This window comes from Vulpes lagopus, chromosome 1 (assembly GCF_018345385.1).
Source record: "Vulpes lagopus strain Blue_001 chromosome 1, ASM1834538v1, whole genome shotgun sequence".
Classification (NCBI taxonomy): Eukaryota; Metazoa; Chordata; class Mammalia; order Carnivora; family Canidae; genus Vulpes; species Vulpes lagopus.
The window spans coordinates 17,465,649-17,486,766 of record NC_054824.1 but is presented as its reverse complement, the minus strand read 5'-3'; the positions used below and the strand labels follow the sequence as shown (position 1 = coordinate 17,486,766).

At 39.6% G+C, this 21,118-nt stretch overlaps 1 protein-coding gene across 11 annotated transcripts in view; it reads left to right on the top strand.

Moving 5' to 3' along the window:
• Nucleotides 1–21,118, top strand: part of KLHL32 (kelch like family member 32) — a 228,684-nt gene that overhangs the window by 140,836 nt on the left and 66,730 nt on the right. For 6 of the 11 annotated variants that reach the window (XR_005989535.1, XM_041767385.1, XM_041767369.1 and 3 more), the window contains one exon: nucleotides 8,738–8,953. The exons of 1 other annotated variant lie outside the window; for it this stretch is intronic. Coding sequence is in view for 7 of the 10 variants with exons in the window: in XM_041767385.1 (XP_041623319.1) it covers nucleotides 8,738–8,953 (216 nt within the window). In the remaining 3 variants the exon portion in view is untranslated. Of the gene's footprint in view, nucleotides 1–8,737; nucleotides 8,954–9,390; nucleotides 9,699–21,118 lie in introns of those variants that run through there. 4 more of the 11 variants (XM_041767413.1, XM_041767376.1, XM_041767424.1 and 1 more) reach the window with 4 other exon arrangements.

The following is a 21,118-nucleotide window of genomic DNA, read 5'->3' as shown; positions in this document are numbered from 1 at the left end:
TGCTCAAAATTGTAAAATAAAGAAAATCTTGTGGGGCACCTAGGGTGGCTCAGTGGTTGAGCATATGCCTTTGGCTCAGATTGTGATCCTGGGGTCCTGGGATCGAGTCCCATATCAGGCTTCCTGCAGGGAGCCTGCTTCTCCCTCTGCTTGTGTCTCTGCCTCTCTCTTACTGTATCTCTCATGAATAAATAAATAAAATCTTTAAAAAAAGAGAAAATCTTATATGAACTTTGATCACTAATTATTTGTATTTGCTTAATTGAGATAGAGAGAAAGACTTCCTAATACAACAGCCAGTCACTATGCTACAGATGAGAAGAACCCCACCGAGAACCATCATAAAGGCTGACACTCATTCTCTTGCTACCCTGGCTTGGGAAGAGTGGTGGAAGGGCCACAGGGTCTACCCACAGCCCCCAAACTGTCCTGCGTCCTCCCACACATGTCCTCACCACCTAATATTTTGCTTCACAAATGTAATCACATTTGAATATAACCCCCAAATAAAGGCAAATAAAAACAGTATTTGCCTTTTTCATTCATTATTTTTCCCTACTACCTTCAGGTGTTAATCCGGAGAATAACGATTTAGTCATTTAATTAAGGGCCTAGACCACACAGAAAGACTGAATTTGGGGAATATATAAGGTTTAAGAATTATTGCACTTGAAACATAGTGTTTATTCCATAGCTAGGATAGTATTGTGGACACATTTCATGGCTCTTCTTCTATTATTTAACTTGTCATCCACACTATAAGAAACAAATAGAAGGGAAGAGAGAAGCCAAATAGCCCTAAACCAAAGGAAAATAAATACTATTTAAAAAGATTCCCCAAAGAACAACAGTGTATGCACCATAATTCTGAATAGAAACTAAATTTCAAGTGAGAAGCAGTGTGACAGAAATGAAACCTTTTTAGAAAAATAAAAAAGATTGTCCTTTTACTCAAGAGAGTTTCTTGTTGCTGAGCTATAATTTCCATTCAAAATCACTGCCTCTACCTAGGTGCTTGGATTTTGAAGTCATAGAATGTATGAGAATGGTGACAATCTCATAATTAGTACAAAGTATCATTTACAAAGCTACTTTGATCTGAATAGCCAATTGATAGAGGAAATAATTCTCTCTTGGACAATGAAAAAGACATTTTGGGTAGATTGCAATATATTTTTTTTTCCACAGGAGAGCTGCTACATTGCACTCATCCATTAACACTTTCAACACTAGTCATGAATACCAGTTTTTCCACTTGGAAAACTGATCAGCCACTGGCTTTGCCTTTGTGTGTATGTGTAGGAAGAACAAAAACATAGAGAAGTGAAAGAGGGAGGCCAATGAGATAGGAAAAATAGGCCAATTTGAATGATGTTCAGAATTGGAGAGTATGTTGGAAAGACATGGCCTGTTCTGTTTTGCTGAGTTTTAGGTAAACAGAAAAAGCTCATGGACATTGTTTCACGTGTGTTCAGCATCTGTTCCCTGCTAGATACCGGGGACACAATGCAATCCTCGGTACAGGGAGCTTAGATTTAGTAGAAGGAGGCTGATCTATAATCAGGGGGCACTTATAGTGACAAGTGCTGTGTTAGAAATCTGCAGACGGCAGGGTGGAGGCACAGAGAGGGAAGTGGCCAGTTAGGTCGGCCTGGGCCAGGGAAGCTGAAAAAGATGAAATGAGTTCATTCAGCAAGCATAGCTTGAGCCTTTACCATGTGCCTAGCACTGTTTTAGGCACCAGGGATAAAGCAATGGCTAAAATAGGTCCTTCCTCCCAGAGAACATACTTATTGGGGCTTGGGGGACAAACATAACTAAGTAGGCAAATAGATGCAGAAGATAATTACAGACAGTGATGAGTACCAAAGGCAAATCAAATGGAGTAATGTGATGGAGGATAACATGGAGAGGAAGGGGGTGGGGTTTGCTAATTTAGACAGGGTGGTCAGACAGATCAATGGAAATGTGATTTTTCATCCATAGTGATTCTTGCATATATTGCTTCCTCTGTTTGGAATATTCTTCTCCAATCCTGTCACCGCTGTGTTTTAAAATGCAGGTTTTATTATTCAGGTATGGTGAAGCCAACAGATCAGGGAACAGTTGACATTGAAAAGATACTTTGTTACAGTTTCCAGAAGGAGTAGGGCACAGAATAGCTTCAGGAAAACAGTGGTGGGGGGGGCACCTAGGTTGCTCAGAAGGTATAAGGAACCAGGGCAAGGCATGGGCAAGAGGTCTTTATTGCGGCTTCTGTGGGAAAGGCAAGAGAAGCAGGTAAGCAGGCTTATTATTGTCTAGTTTGAATAGTTGAAGCAGGCTCTGGGACCTACGGATTGTCTGTAATGGTCCAATGCTCATCTGTGGAATGGTTAGGGCAGAGGAATATTACCTCCTGGGGTGTAGGAGCCAGATACCGAGTGCACTCTTGAACAAGTTGTTTGCTATCTAAAAACTGGCTAGAGGACTGCCCCTGGGAGGGGCAGTCTCTACCTGGTCATGATACCCCAAATGCCAGAGCATTAAGAATACAGAAAATGAGAAATAGAGTACATTTTTTCTCATTTGTACATATATACCGCACCCACCCTTTGCCAAGTTAACATCTGCTCTCCTTTCATCTATCAGCTCCATGTGGCTCTCAGAAAACCTTTACTAACTTTCCACTCCAGGTCAGATCACACTCATTATGGGCACTTACAGCCCTATATTCTATCCTTTGTATCCTTTACCTCAATTATAATTTTTCATTTATTTTTTTTTTAAAGATTTTATTTATCCATGAGAGACACAGAGAAAGAGAGAGGCAGAGACACAGGCAGAGGGAGAAGCAGGCCCCATGCAAGAAGTCTGACATGGGACTCGATCCCAGGTCTCCAGGATCATGCTCTGAAGGTGGCGCTAAACCTCTGAGCCACCGGGATGCCCATAATTTTTCATTTATTTGTAATATGTTTTGATTAATGGCTTACTCTTCCAATATAATATGCACTCTGTGAGGCCTGAAATTTGCCTATTTTTTCCCTTGTCATTATCTTGCCAATGCCTGATGTGAATGTGTAGCCCCCTGAAATGGCTGAAGCCAAGCCAGAGTGGGTGGAATTATTTACCCTGTACATTAAGAAGGTCAAGGTGTGGATCATGGAAGGCTATGCTGTGTTACTGAGTTTATGTTTTTAACCATAAGCAAATGGGAACCCACTAATGGTTTCTCTTTCTCTGTCTCTCTTTTTTTAATTGAAGTATAGTTGATTTGTAACATTACATTAATTTCAGGTGTATGACATAGTGACTCAAAAAGTCTACATGGTATACTATGCTCATCACAGGTGTGGCTACTATCTGTCACCATAAACACTGTTACAGTACCACTGACTGTGTTTCCTATGCTGTACATTTTATTTCTGTGACTTATTCATTCTATAACTGGTATCCTATATGCTCCACTCCCCTTCACCCATTTTGCCCATCCTCTTACCCTTCTTTCCCCGGTAAGCATCAGATTGTTCTCTGTATTTATGGGTCTGTTTCTGCTTTTCGTCAGCGTATTCATTTGTTTTGGTTTTAGGTTCCACATAGAAATGAAATCATATGGTATTTGTCTTTGTTGGACTTGTTTCACTTAGCATAATACTCTCTAGGTCATCCATGTTGTCGTAGATGGCAAGATCTCATTTTTTTTTTTATGGCGAAGTAATATTTCAGTTTGTGTGTGTGCATGTCTGTGTGTGTAACACATCTTCTTTGTCCATTCATGATTATTTCCATATTTTAGGCATTACAAATAATGCTTCAATAAACATAGAGATAAATATATATTTTCAAATTAGTATTTTCTGGCTTTTTTGGGGGGGAGTAGTAAATAAATATCCAGTAATGGAATTACTGGATCATATGGTATTTCTACTTTTAATTTTTTAAAGAATCTCCATACTGTTTTCCCCAGTGGTTGCACCAGTTTGCATTCCCACCAGCTGTACACAAGTGTTCCTTTTCTCCACATCCTTGCCAATACTTGGTATTTGTTATCTTTTTGATACTAGCCATTCTGACTGATGTGAGGTGATGTCTTGTGGTTTTGACTTGCATTTTTCAGATGATTAGTGATGTTGAGCATCTTTTCTTATGACTGTTGACCATCTGTATGTTTTTTGGAAAAATGTCTATTCAGATCTTCTACCCATTTTTTAATCAGATTGTTAGGGTTTTTTTGTTTTGTTTTGTTTTTTGTTTGTTTTTTTTGGTTTTCAGTTGTATACATTCTTTATATATTTTAGATATTAACTCCTTATCACACATATCATTTGCACATATCTTCTTCTATTCCGTCCGTGAGCTGCCTTTCATTTTGACATGATTTCCTTTACTACGTGAAATCTTTTTATTTAGATGTAGTCCCAACAGTTTATTTTTGCTTTTGTTTCCTTTGTCTAAGAAGACATATCTAGAAAAATATTGTTGAATCAGGGCTTATGGATACCAAACAACAATGCTCAAATATACTTTATTATTCTTTGCCCACCAAATCTGCTGTCTGCTTTTCATGTGTCAAGTTGTGTGTGGTAAGAACTTTTCATTCATTATCCCTCTGACAACCCTTTGAGCTTCTTGAACTCTCCATTTTATAATTGAGGAACAATGGGAGGTTCAATGATTGACCAAGGTCATGGACAATGATAGGTGTTAGGGCTGGATTTGAACCAGGTTGACTTGATTGTGTATATGGCCTTTACTCTTCACCAATGTGGGTTGCTTCCAAGTGCCTGTGGCTGTTGATGGTTTTTTCTGCCCTTGAATACAATTATTCTTTCCTTATCTGTTATTAAAAAAACTGTTTGAAAAAAATCTAGAATATATAGATGAAAACATTAATAGTGACTATTTCTGCATGGTGAAATATGAATTTTTAAAAATATGAATGGCTTTTGTTTTCCATAATTTCTTGAATTTTATGGAATAAACATTTATTACTTTTATAACTGGAAACATAATGGCACTGTTTTTATAACAGTGATTATTTTTTTCATACACAGTATTATAGGTGGGCATTTAATGTAATTTCATCATTGTTTCCCACCTCCCCACATTACATTTATGAGAATGTTTAAAAGCAACATTATTGGTATTATTTCGCTAAAACATAGTCTTAGCCAAAAGGACAAGAAGTGATGATTTTGCTTAGAGCTCACAAGATGCCAATAAGAGGAATGCAATGTCATAGCATCATGACCTCACTGAAGATGGTTTTTCTTTTTTCCCTGATCTCCCCACTTCATACAGTTTAACTACTGAAGTGCTGAGTATGCATGGCAAAGGGAGTGGAAAGCTTTGATGTGTATATGAAGCACTGGAGATTTAGTGAAATTATGGTTTTTTAAAAAGATTTTATTTATTTATTTTAGAGGGGAGAGGGGCAGAGGGTCAGGGAGAGAGAATCTTAAGAGAGGCTCCACAGCTGTTTCGGGTCTCAGTCTCACAACCTGAGATCATGATCTGAGCCCAAACCAAGAGTCAGACCCCAACTGACTGAGCAACCTTAGTGTCCCAGGAAATTATGTTTTTAAAAAGAAGAGAAGAGCCATGAAAAGATAGAGATAGGGAGTAGATTTTTAACTGATGTTTCTCTTCTACAAGAATTTGTGTCAGTTCAGTTCCTTTTTGCTGTTCAGATAGACATTGACACTTGTCCATTTAGCTTCTTTGTTCTCTACTAATACAAAATACTTTGTTAGTTTGGATTTAAGGGTTATATAAAATTAGACCCTTAGGAAATGAAAACATTTCAAGACTGGGAAAGCAGTCATTCAATGACTACCTTCAAAAGAAATGCAGCAGAAAAGCAGCACAATTAAGGCAAATTAATTCTCAAGTTCTCTGTAGTTTTGCATTGGCCAGCCTTTAAGCTGCAGGCATCTAATCGGAAGAAACCCAGTATCTCTCTACAAGGAAATAATGATGCTTAATAAAGAATATTTGATTGCTGCTACATAACCCATTCCCAAACTTGCAGTTGCATATACTTTTTGGCAGGAGAACAGGTGGGGAAACATTTTTTTTTTTTTTTTTGCTGGGCTCTGCCTCAGGACTTTGCTGAACTTAGCTGTTTCTGCTTCTGCACATGCTAGCCTCTCCGTGGGGTGCTGCTGGGCGCTGCCTCAGGGCCTTGAGCCATGCCTTGGACATTTGCTTGGGGTACTTGAAAGGCTCTGACACCACCCTCACTTTACCTATCATGTTTCTAGGGGACTGCAGAGGGATTTACTGGGACACCGAAGTTACATATATTCAGGACCCTGAGCAGTTAAACTTGCTTCATAGATGTACTGACCATAAAGAACATTCATCCGGGATCCCTGGGTGGCGCAGCGGTTTGGCGCCTGCCTTTGGCCCAGGGCATGATCCTGGAGACCCGGGATCGAATCCCACATCGGGCTCCCGGTGCATGGAGCCTGCTTCTGTCTCTGCCTCCCTCTCTGTCTGTGACTATCATACATAAATAAATAAAAAATTAAAAAAAAATTCATCCTTAGGAGTTGGTCCCAAAGTCCTTTATGGAAGCAAGGGTTCCACATTCTTTCCTCTCAGAATAAAATTTACCAACCTGAAAAAGTAAGATTTGGAGAACAAGTTTAAACATTATTTGAAATAATTGGTACTGGAGTTAAACTCTTCAATATTCCTTTGATAAAATCTGCTGAATGGGATGCCAGGTATTTTGATTGAATGGCTGTGAGTGGACTTTTAGATATTTGAGTTGCAATGAATTTTAGTGGTCATCTGTAGTAAACTTCATTTTAAAGATAAGCATTTATTCTTTTTCAATTGTGTTGGCAAATAGAGCTATTAGGAGCCAGAATCTTATGTTCATCCCTGAAATCATCTAGGTTGGCTCCTGTTAGAATATAATTAAAGTGTCATTTCCCATCCAAAGAAATAGAATGTAAAGTTAAAAAAAAAAATCAGGTAGCTGTGATGAGGATGCCGCTGTTACTCCAAGAGCTGTTTTTACTATTTCTTTATTAACATTTTATTCTGTGGAACAGCACTATCCTATATAAATATAATGGGAGCCACATTTATCATTCTAAATTTTCTAGTAGCTGCATTAAAAAAAAAGTAAAAAGAAACAGGTGAAATTAATTATAATAATATACTTAACCCACTATATCCAGAAGAATATCATTTTAACATATAATCAATATAAAATTATTAATGAGATGTTTTACATTCTGTTTTTCTTCTTCCTGGCATTTGGTGTATTTTTCACATTTTATAGTACCTCTCAACAGCAGACTAGTCATATTTTAAGTGCTCAGTAGCCACCCATAGCTAGTGGCTACTATGCTCTACAGCACAGATTTAGAGCATATCCCTTTAAACTTTCAAATGTTCTAGAAACAAATATGTTCAAATAGAATATAAATATTTTAGAAAAAGTTCTTAATCTTGGAAAACTAGAAAAGGGGAAAATATATTGAAAAGTACTTAAATAGATCAATGGAGTGAAATAGCTATCTGATGGTATTCTGAGTTCCTTAAGCTAGTGGAAAATACTGCTCATGTATTAAAAATTTCAAGTTAAAATAGGGGGGAAACAGGACATTCATTCTTCTTGAAATAGGTAACTTTTCTATCAATAAGTCTGTGTGCCCACTGTGATTCTTGCAGAGTTAAAGAAAGTTTCCACAGGAGTCATGGCTCTCTGGGGGGATTATTTTAGAGCCATGGCTATGAACTTGAGAACTGATAGAGACAGGAAAAATCCCCCCAAAATGAGCATTGCTACAGGAACTCTGAATAAGAAGGAGAGATGGTCATTAGTTGTCTGCATGTTTGAGGCTAGCAAAAAATAAAGAACAATCATAAATTGTCATCTTAGGTAGGTTCAATGTAGAATTATTCAGGACAGGAATCTTTTCAATGAGATTCCTTCATTTCCTGAGACCTTAAGTGTAAAAATCTGTGTTTTAATTTCATTAAGTCAGGATGGTTGTTTTTACTTGAAGACATACTTCATTTGAAGTTTTGGAAAAAGTAGAATCAGTCTGTCTTCATATAGTTTGCGTCATCTAATCACAACTCCTGCTTTACCTTCACTCACGTTTTCTTTAGTAGAACAAACTTATCACCTGAGAGCTGTAAAATACGGTAAGGGTAGAAAAAATCAATTTTCTTCATTGGTAAAATGTTTCTTAAAAAGTTGCAAAGTGGGATCCCTGGGTGGCGCAGCGGTTTGGCGCCTGCCTTTGGCCCAGGGCGCGATCCTGGAGACCCGGGATCGAATCCCACGTCGGGCTCCCGGTGCATGGAGCCTGCTTCTCCCTCTGCCTGTGTCTCTGCCTCTCTCTCTCTCTCTCTGTGACTATCATAAATAAATAAAAAAATTTAAAAAAAAAAAAAAAAAAAAAAAAAAAAAAAAAAAAGTTGCAAAGTAACATTTCAGTCAATGAAGCCAGAAACTCCTTTCAACCCCTTTATTAAGATGTCTTTAAATATATGGGTTTTAAGAGGGGCGAAGTAAGAGAAATGGTGAATTCTAGAACAAGCAGTTCTCTGCTAGAGTCTTACATGAGGGATTTTTTTTTTTAAACGTTATCAGTGGAGTCCTGTTTCCCCCCACTCCTGTCATGCAAACCTTAGTGAGTCAGTCTGAATTTCTTACCTGCTCTTTCTTGGATTAATTTCTAAGAGATCTTTCTCCCCCCATTTTTATTTTTATTTTTTTGGCACCCAGGAATTAAATAGCTTTAATTACTTGGATCTGTACAGACTTGCTGACCTCTTTAACCTCACTTTGCTGGAGAAGGCAGTGATCGATTTCTTAGTGAAACATCTCTCTGAGCTCCTGAAGAGTCGCCCAGAAGACGTTCTAACGCTCCCTTATTGTCTGCTCCAGGAGGTTCTGAAGAGCGACCGCCTTACCTCCCTGAGTGAAGAGCAGATCTGGCAGGTAAGGGCACTCTACGTGGGTCTTCTTTTGGCGGGGAGAAGGCGTGGCGTGGTTAAAAGTTGAACAGTTGAGGAACAACAATAACTATCTTGTCTGGTTCAGTTCTTCTCAGAGTCACAGTGTTAGAAGTCATGCTCCCTGATGGGCAAGTGATTGGAGAACACCAGCCTTTGAGGCTTAGAGGCCTCAGCCTCTGCTCAGCTTAGCTCAGGCAATCACAAGTGTGGTTTCTCAGACCCTTGCTGGGGCTTCCTAAAACCCTAGGGGAGTGGGGTTACATCAGGAAGAATCAAGAATTTCTCTCTCCTGATAGTTTCTTAAACTAAATATGAGGAAACCGGATTGTCAAGTGCTACATATGCATATTTAAGACCAATGGAATCAGAATAGGTTCTGGGCTTTCCTATAAACAATTCAGAAACATTTCTTTGTTGCAGCAGAGAGCAGCTGGGACCCTAAATGAAATGAAGCTCTTGCACTGCAGTGGAAAAACCTCCCTCGGTTCATTCTGCATTCATTGCCATTTTCTTAAGCCCTGCCTTTCGCCTGATGTAGTGTTCTTTCCGAGTATCCTTTGTCTAGGGGTTGGGAGGATGTTTTGTATTTTCGAGTTGATTATTCAATTTAAATCCTTTTCTCCTCATCCCCACTGACTTGACTTGAACAGTCCACATGGTGTCTTTGGGAAACAGAGCCCATCTTACCCCTTTCGTTTTACAGCATCTCCCTCACACTCTGAACACTGGCTAGCCATCTTGTTATTCCCAGGGCAGCATACCTTCAAGATTTCAGGATCATCTTATTAACATACAGAATACATTAAAGACAAATTAAAAAACATTTTATTTATATACATTTCATTTATATGCATGATCATGCTATTTACATATAAAATATAAGGGAAAATATGAAGTCTTCTATTCACTGATGAGACAGTAAATTCCTGGTATCTTAGCAAATGACATTCGGAGAGTACTCTCACTCTGGCCAAAACAGTCAGATGTAGCTGTTAATTACCCTGACCCTGACCCCACTGATTGATCATTTACCTGATGTCTGTCTCCCTTATCTCCCTTATCACTTTCTTTGTATTACAGTATTACATTAATCAGCAACTTCCTTCTTTACTGTTGCTCCACCAGTGAGGATAATAAGAGCTGTGGTGTACTGAGGGCCTCCCAGGACCCAGACTCTTTGCAAACTTATTGACTTATTGTTACAAAGGACTTGAAGGATAGTTTTTAATCACCCCATCTTCCAGATGAGCAAAATGGGGCTTCAGTGCCTCTCTCAGGGTTACAGAGCTGAGCCAACCTGAAAATCCAAGTCTGCAGACAAGACATCTCTCTAGGATCCCACACTGTCTTGACAAAGAAAACATGAGGAAAAAGAATAAGCCAGGGTTGTTTTGTTTTTGTTTTGTTTTTTACTGCTTCTTAGGTATTTCTGATAATGTTTGTTCACGCAGAGGTCAAAAGTTGGTGAGGATGAGTTTTTGGCATGAATTTTAATTGTCTGTGGTTCTCCCCTATAAACATAAATCATCAATATTTCCTGGTCAATTCATAGTGGGAGGTTGCCAAATTTTTCTTCACTTCCCAAAGGGAAAAAGGAAGACTTGGAATGGATTCTGCATTTAATTATTTCTAACTGAATTGAGATCTGAGCCAGTCATCCTCGTGGCTTCTATCTCTTTTTGTGGCATGGTTGAAGGGCCTGCCAGAGTGGTAATGTGCAGATGTCTGAGTATCCAAAAAAAATTCTATACTGTCCACTTAAGAGTTATCATAATTGCCTCTCTAAAGGCTACTAATATTATCACATAGAATTTTTAAAAGTGCTTTCTGCTGCAGGCAATATCTTTTTATACCTGGTCCTCAAGAAAGAATTAAAAGACTCACATAAATATGATCAATTTAGGCATTCAGCAGGCAATAAGAAACTGTTTTTGCTTTATCTTAGTAAATAAGTAATTCCCTCATACTCAATCCAATAGAGAAATATTAAATCAGACTAGCTATATTGCCTCAAGTATAGTTAAGTTCATCATTTTTGCTGAGGTTCTACTAGTAATGCAATATACCATGGAAGAATCTAATATTCAGCCCAGGGTGAAGATTGGGTATGCCAGAGGATTAGTGTCAGGGTGCTTTATAGAAGTGAATCTTGATGGACAGGCTGGAGACAGATCTACAGAATCTCATTAAATTGCTGAATTGTTCATTACGGAACGTTCTCACTGTAATAAAGTGCTCATTGACTTTGACAAATCCCCATCCCATGTCTTAAAGAAGAACAGTGAAGCATGGGGTGTGGGGGAGGAGAAAGGAAATTGACACAAAGTAGGACAGGTAATAGAAAAGTGGATGGAAAGGGTAGTGCTCTTTGATTAATATGTGCAACTAGTAACTTCAGGTGAGAGCCCAGTAAACACACACACACATATGTGCACACGTGTTTACACATGTAGTTCTTCCTCTGTCAACTGATAATGTAAATCCAGGGTGTTCCCTTTCTTTGGTAAAAGGTCTAATTTTCATTATTCGCCAGATTTCACACTTCTGAAGACGTCATAAGAACCTTCAAATTATCCTCACTGAACAAACTCTTTTTTACTTCCTCCTGCTATCCCTTATCCACTTCCTTTCCTGATAAAATGTGATGCAGGCTGTAATAACCATTCTGTGGATCTGGAAACCTGTGAAATCCCCCAAGATTATGCCTTATATCTGCTTTTTCCCCCCCATCTGACCTTTTTAAACCTTTAGTCTCTTCTCTCACAGAGAGGGCTTCTTTATTCCCCCATAAACAATTTTTTCCTGCCTTCCATGGCCTGAAACCATGTTGACCTGTTAGGTAACTTCTCTTTACATTCATAGGGTAACATAGACACCCGCACCGTATACACACTTTAGGGTAAAAGGGGCATAGAAGTCCCCTCAGAAAAATGCTTTTTTAAAAAAATTCAGTTCAATTCAGCTTAACAATTTGGTCTGATGTTTCAAGGCCAGTGATTTCCAGGTTCCAGATGAAAGACACCAAATTGGTTATGGGGCTCAAAGAAACAGGACACTAAAAATGAGCAAATCAGCTGGAGAGGAAACGTGGGGCATGAGGTCCCGCGTATTCGTGACCTGGCAAATCTCTACCAGTTTTGTTTGGTTTTCGGGTTTTAGCTCTAACATAGGACTTCGTTTCAGTAGGGACTTGTTAAATTTTTCCCGTTAGATTCAACATATAGTTTCACACTGCTGAGCTGGGGTCCTGCTATAAAACTTGAGTGAAATAATGAATCCATTCCATACCACTCCCATGTATTGGGTCTGTTTTCATTTTCATAGTAAGTGCTGGCTAATCCATTTTTTTCCTGAGGAAAATGCATTCTCTGCCTCTTCTACCCTAGATTCTCTTTTACCAGAATGAGGGCTCAGACATCACTTTCCACAGGACTGAAAAAAGCCTGAATATGATGTAAATTCTTATATTTGCTAGCCCATGGAGAAGATGTGGTTCTTCATCCATCACTATTTATTGAGCACCTATGAAATGCCCCAAACCTTGGGGGAGCGTAAGGCCGGGTGCAGGCTTGTTAACTCGGTTTTCCTCTCCCATGCCTCACCCCGAAAGGGAGGGATCCTTATGATTTTTTAAAAAGATTTATTTATTTATTTTGAGAGAGAGAGAGAGAGAAAGTGAGGGGAGTGGCAGATGGAGAAGCAGAGAGACCATCTCAAGCAGACTCCCCAATGAGCGTGGAGCCCAACCAAGGGCTTAGTCTCCCAACCCTGAGATCATGACCTGAACTGAAATCAAGAGTCGTCTGTTTAACTGACTGAGCTACCCAGGTGTCCCTGATTTTAAACAATTAGTTCAGTTCATCTCTGAAGTAGAAACAAGAAGGATATTTTAAAATGGATAAAGGTAGTTTGCAGAAATAAAAATGAGTATTTCTTAAGCACCTATTATGCTGTAGGTAGAGTGTTAGAAGCTAGATCCTGGAGTAAAAAGCTTTCTAGAAATATTCCATTATTGAGTTAGAGATATTTAGTTCAGTTTCATCTCTGAATGTAGAGAACTTTGGTTTTCCTTCATTTATTAGTTTACTAAGTGCTTCCTATTTTCGGTGAAAAGGACTTAGTATAAGGATGAACAGTACACGTATCAGTGCTTTCTTTCTTTATTAACCTTGGGTTAAAGGCTCATCCTTTTGTATTTTGAACAAACAATTCAGTGGTCACATCACTGACATTGAACGGGATCAGACCTTAGCAGCGACAGTCTTCTTTATCCTGGTCATGTTCTACTTCGGAATGGCAAGAGGGACAGTTCACCGGGTTTGGGGTTGAGGGTAATTGTGTTCACATTTGTCTTCGACTGCCTTTCCCCAGAGGCAGAGGCCATGCCTGTTATATTTGCATTGAACACTGTCATGTTGTTCTCTTGCTCTCTATAAATAATAAATAAAAACAATAATGTTTTTCATATTAAAATGTACTGAATGGATAAGAACACATCCTACTATTCCTACACAAGGCTGAGTTTATTCTAGGAAAATTGGTATACAAAATGAGTTTGGCCTTTTATTTTATTTTATATTAATTAATTAATTAATTAATTAAGTAGGCTCCAAGCCCAGCACGGAGCCCAATGCAGAGCTTGAACTCATGACCTTGAGATCTAGCCTGAGCTGAGATCAAGAGTCAGCTGCTTAAGGGACTGAGCCACCCAAGTGACTCCTGAGTTTAGCCTTTTATTTTATTTTATTTTTTCAAAGATTTTATTTATTTATTCATGAGAGACACAGAGAGAGAAAGAGAGGCAGAGACTCAGGCAGAGGGAGAAATAGGCTCCATGCAGGGAGCCCCCGTGGGACTCGATCCCAGGTCTCCAGGATCAGGCCCTGGGCTGAAGGCGGCGCTAAACCGCTGAGCCACCCGGGCTGCCCAAAGTTTAGCCTTTTAAAACTGTATTTTCCCTTATATTTTTGTTGGAAATTTGCTTCCATCAGTCATACTGTTAATAACACATTTACTTTATATCTCTAGAGACACGGGTCACACATTGTTTAGAGTAGTCAACAACCTCAGATGCCGTGTTTTTGTGACAAGCCTCTTCTAGGCTTTTATCTAACGCCAAAGAACCATGCACTTACAGTTTGACTTACAAGGAGTCCCGGAAGATGAGCCCAAACAAATACTACTATCCCTTTATAGTTAGAACATAGAGGACATGAGTGATATATGCAGCTTTCATCTTTTATTTCTTATATTATAAATTGACCCAAGTGTACTTCTGGCCAGAGAGAAGCAAGGACTTCGAATAGTACTACACGTTAAACAGTACTCTGGGGACGCCTGGGTGGCTCAGCGATTGAGCATCTGCCTTTGGCTCAGGGCGTGATCCCACGGTCCCAGGATCGAGTCCCACATCAGGCTTCCTGCATGGAGCTTGCTTCTCCCTCTGCCTGTGTCTCTGCCTGCCTCTCTCTGTGTCTTCCATGAATAAATAAATAAAATCTTAAAAAAAAAAAATAAACAGTACTCTCATAATGCTTCATGTTTGAATATCATATGAGAATTTCAAGAATGCTTCTGCATTTATCATTGCTTTGCTGTCCTATGGTGCAAATGGAAACACTGAGGTAACAAGGCTAGAAATGAAATTCATGTCTTCTAATTCTTGGGCCCTTCCTACTTTGGTCCATAGCGTCTAAATTCATAACAGAACCTCAAGCATCCTTGGGAGTGATGGGCACAGATGCATCAAATTAATCCTGTGACTTTAGAAGAAATTTGGAAGGGCTGGACCATTCCTGTTCTCCTCTGTAGTGTCCACAGGTTGAAAGGGTAATGGCCAAGCCTGCCTCCCTCCATGTCTGTGTCACGTGTTAATCCTGACTCTGTGCTCTGTGGCGTGCACCTTCTTTCGTTCCTTTATTTATTTCAAATAGTTACCGAGTGTCTCCCTGCCCAGTCTGTGCTATTGAGGACTACTTTGGCAGCTCCATGGTGGGTTCTGGGCAGTCACAGTGGAGAGGACTGACGTGGCCCTGTGTTCACGCATCTCGGAGTCGGATGTGAAGCTTTCCACCTGCTACTCTTTCCACCATGCTTGATTCCCTCCCAATAGGGACTGACCTGCGCCAAATAGTTTGCTATTTTGGGTCCTGTTGACATGATCTGGGTACATTAGAAAGTGGAATGCTTCTGTTTGGACATTTCAACACGACAAAGTGTCGCTTTCCCTTTTCTTCAGCACTTTACACTTTGTTGACTCGAGTTCATTGTACATACCTGCTCAATAGCTTTGCAAACCTTTGTCAGTCCATGTGGTGCTGTCCAAGCCTCAAAGATATATGACTGTGGGTGGCCATTTCATCAGAAAATTCTATTTTTTTTTCATCAGAAAATTCTGTGAATAGCATTCTCGTTTTTAACACTTGGACCTTGGTAACTAGAAATGCAATAAAATGCTGTGGCCTGAAAACTCTTATCTCCAAACAAAACTGTCCCCTTTCATTATGTTCCCACCCTCCCTCAGTTCAATTTCATATACGCATGTGGCATTACTATTTTTTTCAGATCAGTGCTTTCTGGGTATCTTCATACCGTCCCATTTTATTTTTTTCCTTCCCATCCCTTCACCTAATTAAAGGTGTACCATTTCTTAATTTTCTTCCTGAAACATCTGGCACTCCCCCACTGCTACATACAGTCTTTTCTACGAATGTAATGAGGATATCTCCACTTCCTTCTTATAGATGGGTGTGAGGGAAGAGAATAAACCATGGCTCCTTCGCATCCCAAATAGTGCTGTGCCCGGAGGATGTTTTATCCTCTGAGGGCCCCCAACTGGACACTGAGCAACGCTGCTATTCTAGGGCTTGGTGCTTGAAGCTGCCAGAGTGTATAGTTAGTCATTTATCCTAAAGTACATGCGGCTAATTCCTCAGTGAAGACGCATCCCAGAGGAGCTTGACTGGTGGCCTTGCTGTTGTTTGTCTGGGCTGTGTGCCTTTGCAAGATGCATGACACATTCATTTCAGAGGGACTTTGCTTCAGCTAATCCTCAGCACTAGAGCTGTGCCTTGTCAAGTAGCTGTGAGGGGCAGTGATTATCAGAAATTACAGGAGACCTAACTTGTATTCATGTGCTGTTGTTCCCATGAGTTCATCGTTTTTTTCCCTCTTCTTTTTTTTTTTTTAAATGAGCACAACAGAACAACAAGGTGATTTATGAGATATGACATATTTATGTTCTCTGCTTCTAATTTTCACTGTGATTCATGTTGTTTCCAGACTGATACTTTGTTGTTGCTGCTGTGCGAAGGAAAAAAGATGGCTGGAGAATATTACTTATGCATTGGTGGCCTGCAGTAATATTTGCTGCTACCTGGGTTATCAGGGATTTAAAAATAAAACCCAACTGTAAGCTATATATGAGGTAGAAACCCGGAGGTTAGGCACAGAAGTTCATCAATAATCCTGGAGAGCTTTATATTTTAAAAGCATTTTTGCGTACTTAATTTCATTTGAGTCTCTCATCAGTCTGTTAAAGTTGATCAAGCAAATATTACCCAAATTTTAACAAGTCAGGAAACTGAAGCTCACGGAGGGTAAGTGACTAACTCACTTCACAGTATATGTTCAACATAGGTCACACTGTATTCTCTTGAAATATACCAAATCTCTAAAAAATCAGAAACCCAAAGTACCTGAAATGTCTTCTCATAAGTCAAAGAGGTTATATTAATCTGTAATAAATAATCCAACCGTATACATTTCCTAATAACTTAACAATTTTCATTTTTACCTGTTGTGCGGCTTTGTGGGAAGTTGCAAACATGACTCCAATAAAAGTAGTATGAGAAAGTGCAGCAGAGGGCCTTTCTTTATCAGAGCCTGGAAAATTGGGGCTCTAGGTGGTTTGATGAGAAGTGACTAGAGAATTCCAGCTGAGGTAGGGAACCACCTTGCATTCCTTCAAGGCATAGGTGATAAAGTATGAAGCAGGAAGAGAAGGTCCATAAGGGAGGATCACTTTAAAATCCCATCAAGGGATTTAAATCAGTTTGAAAGAGAGCCTGGGGCACCATTATTTTTGCTGGATTTGTATAGACTGTGTGGTGGAAAGTCTGCAGGCTGTTAGAAATTGGATGGAATGAATGGAAATGATTAATCATTATATTTTTATTTTATAAACAACACATTGAAAATTTAGAAATTCATGTAGCAGAAATGGACAGTTGGGTGATGGTCTAAATATGGGTTTTAAGAGAAAAGGAGAGAAAATGAATTTATTGGAATTGATAAATGTTAGTCTCTTTCCAGAAGAAATGAGTCTGTGGCCCATATCCTGCATCTGAGACTATTCCTGTGGGAATCCTCTTGGGGCCAGTTGAGTGTCCACTGGCCATGGAGACTTTCCTTTTCTGGGCATTTTAAGGGATAGGAACTAAAATTAACCATGGAGTGGCTCAGAGGCTCCAGAATTATTTATATTTGAAAGAGATGTAGAAGCCTTGACACTTACTGGTGAATACTGACATTTTTACTCACTCCTTCTACTGCTCCTGCCTCCAGAACTTTTGCTTCAGGTAAAAATAAAGAACACCTCAACTTGGCACATCTGGAGGAGAAAGGCAGCCATTCTAGAATAGATAATGATTGTCAGCAGTGCTCATAAAGATAATTCTTAGACTTCTTTTGTGCCCATAATACAGAGCCATCTATTCTCTGAGCTGAGACTCTACTCCTTAGACTGACCACTTCTTCCTTACTTGGGGTGGCACATTGGAAGAAAGCAAACAGACTTTGATATTCTGGTAGACAAATCACAGCCAGAAAAAAAAAAAAAATCTCCTTAGGAAAAAAAAAATTCTTGATGAATTCTAGAGATAGATATCAAAAATTCTAGACATTGCTTCCCTTTGTCTAGAGGACGTATTACAAATCAGTGTCAGTAAGTGTCACAGACATTATTTATGCTTCAAGAACAGAAACCAGAAAGGAGCCCTGAAAGCCAGAGGCTGAATGCACATATCTTCTTTGTGTGTGTTCTTGTTGATGAGAAATGCCCACATGCTACCTCCTCTGACCACACGAAATCAGGTAATTGAAGGAGTGATGGATGGTGCTCTGAAGTTTAAACGTTTTAGAAGGACCTATCTTATTAACACTTTAAAACAAGTGAGCATAATATCATTAATTTTGATTAATTCATTTGCTCTTAATATAGCTTTTAATTTGTAATTCTATGTGAATTACAATGTAATTTGGCATTAATTATACTAAATTGACTATAAGTCAGCCAATCACAATGGGAAATTACTCACAGCTGAAAGTAAAACTGAAACTCTCCATCCAGAAAGGACAGCACTTCGTTAAGAGGCAAATACACTTTAGGCACCTCTCTCGTTGGCTGCAAGAATGACATTGGACTTGCCGAGGACTATGAGCGATTTCTTATTCTACCCACTTCTGGGACTATTCACTCTTTGGAGTGAAGCTCAATTAAATAATAAACAAAGGGGTTGATTTATCAGGTTTGCCAGGTCCCCTGAAGAATTTTTCTGCCTTTCTCATTTCATGCAAGATTTAGGCCACATAGAGGGACTGTGTGGTGCCTTAGAATGATCAGTTCCACACTTGGGTTTTGGGGGTTAGAACAGGCGCTTACCCAGGTTGGCTTGCTTTCTGTCTTTATGCTCTGTGAACCAGCTAGGAAATCCTGGTTCAAATCCCACGTGAGTTCAGTGTCCTGAAGTCACTCCTCTTTGGTCAACACACAAAACTGGCTCCTGAGCAGAGGAAGTCATGCCTTAAAAAGCCAATACCGCACTGGGAGAACTAGTCCACGATGGAGATGATGAAGCGTCTGTCATTGGTACAGCTTGCTGGAGATGCCTGTGCACCCACGGGAAGTAAAGTGGCCACTGAAGAGTATGGGCACTTGAGAAAGCAGCAGGAGGGCAGGGATGGATTTGCAAAATACTTGTGATTGAACCTTTTGCCAGATATCTTCCTTTGAGAATTGTCTCTTAAATAACAATCAAAACAGAAACTTTGAGGTGCTGCAGAAAGTTGTGTGACAGTAATATCCTGCTTCAAGTGTATTTCATGTAGGTGGAACTGTGGGAATTTTGCACATTCTGTGTACATTTGTGGTGACCAGTTGACTACAAAAGAGGTCTAGGTATGAGGGAACGAATTATGCTAAATATTGCATGGAAAACTTCAGGCTGTGCTTAATAACTCTTTACTTTGTTAATTATATACCTCTGTGCCATCATTCCAGCTCACAATCTAACAAATAAAATGACCTACGTTTTACGTAGAAACTTAGAGTTGAGAGGTTAAGAACCACCCTGAATCTTGAACCAGCAGCCATGCTGTCCCCTGCCTCTTAACACACACTCGGAGGTAGACACACGGAAATTAGATGCATATTAATGTTTGCAGCTAAAAGACTTTTCCTTTGTGTTGCAGTACTATCCTGAATCATAATACTCTCATAATTGGTGCTTGATCTCAAGATGCAAGACAAAAATAGAAGTTAGAAGTTTATTTTTGCCACTCCAAGTGTGTATTCCATTCGTCACTAAAATTTTTAAGGAGTTTAATGTCTGTAGTTTGTTAACAGTGACTGCTATGTAAATGCAATTTTTATGTTGTTTGGGTTTTCTCCCAATTCCTTTTAGGGCAAGTTTAGCCTAGCCTATCAGAGAATTTCGTAATCCTTTTTCCCACATATTCTTTTTGATATCAGCGTTAGGTTGGTATGTTCCAGTCCCTTTCCACTCTTGTGGTTCCCAGCATAGCTTTATGTTCTCAGCCAAAACCAACTCCTATTTGATGCATATCCTCTGATGGATGAATTCTTCCGAGCCTTTAGTGTGTTCCTCGAGGGCAGGAAGGATTTGGGGCAGAGGAACTGGTACTGAAGCAAACAGAGCAGTTGGTTGAGAGAAAACATTTACAGGGTATTTCTGCCCTCGGTTTTATCTTCTCATCATTTAGAATGCCAACGGAATAAATGGGTCTGTTAATCAAACAGCGCTGAGAGGTTAGGTCATTGGAAGCCTTTTTAGTCATTTTGTGCTTTTCAAGAGTGAATTTGTTAGAATTATGCTGAATACCCACTTAAAGCCTCAGCTGATAACCCTACCTGTGTTTTATAACTCTGCACTGTCAGAACTCATAATAAGTCAAACATTCTTTCAGTGGTGCTCATAAGGGAGGAAAAAAAAACCCCACAAATTTAAGAGTAATTTCAGATTGTAAATGAAAAGGAGAGGCACGACTGTTCATTTGCACCAATCATGCCTTCCTTTCATCTGCTCTGATTAGGCCTGGTGCGGTTTCATCAGACCCCTCCATCACCGAGCTGTCACTCCAGCCGTCTGTTGATTGAAAACAATCAAGGCTCTGATGGCACAATTATTCTGACCCTTTAACTAGAGGCTGCTGTGATAATGAAAGGTTGATTATGATAGTTTGTGCCTCTTTCAGTTTGCCAAGAAGGTTAATTTGGGCATCAGACGGATGTTTAATGGGCGCTTGCTGGCTACACTGAGGTAAATGAGAACGTGCAGTCTTGGATATTGCACGGATATAGTTTGGCTGTCAATCATTGTCATTTGGAGTTTGTGCCTCACACTCTGGAAATCACATTTTATTTTTTCCTTGGGATTTAATTTATTCTGTGCCCTGAGGAAGTTCTTTCACTCGGTGACCTTCATAGCAGCTTTCTCTGCCTTTTTTTTTTCTTTTTTCAAATGGAGCTCAAAGGCAAAACACATCTAGAAGAGCATTTTTCTTTCATTTTCACTTAAAAATGGAAACTTTAAAAATCCATCCTTATCACTGCCTTCCAATAGAGCAAATGTTTCCATTCCGATTGTGCAGTGGGGAAGTTTAAACGACGGGGATACTACGGCCAGTTTGCTAATGCAGCAGCTCACATGGCGGTTCTGCAGTTTCTTACACTAGCCAGCAAACGCTGGAAATTCAGATGGGCACATTTATGGAAGTGAAGGTTCCATTCTCCTGACATTTCCCTCACTAGCACGTCTCACAGTGATTTGTTGAATGCCTGTTTCCGAGGGCAGCATCTTACTCCCTTTGCTACATTCTTGGGGAGTGTAGGGCAAGGAGACAGAAATTT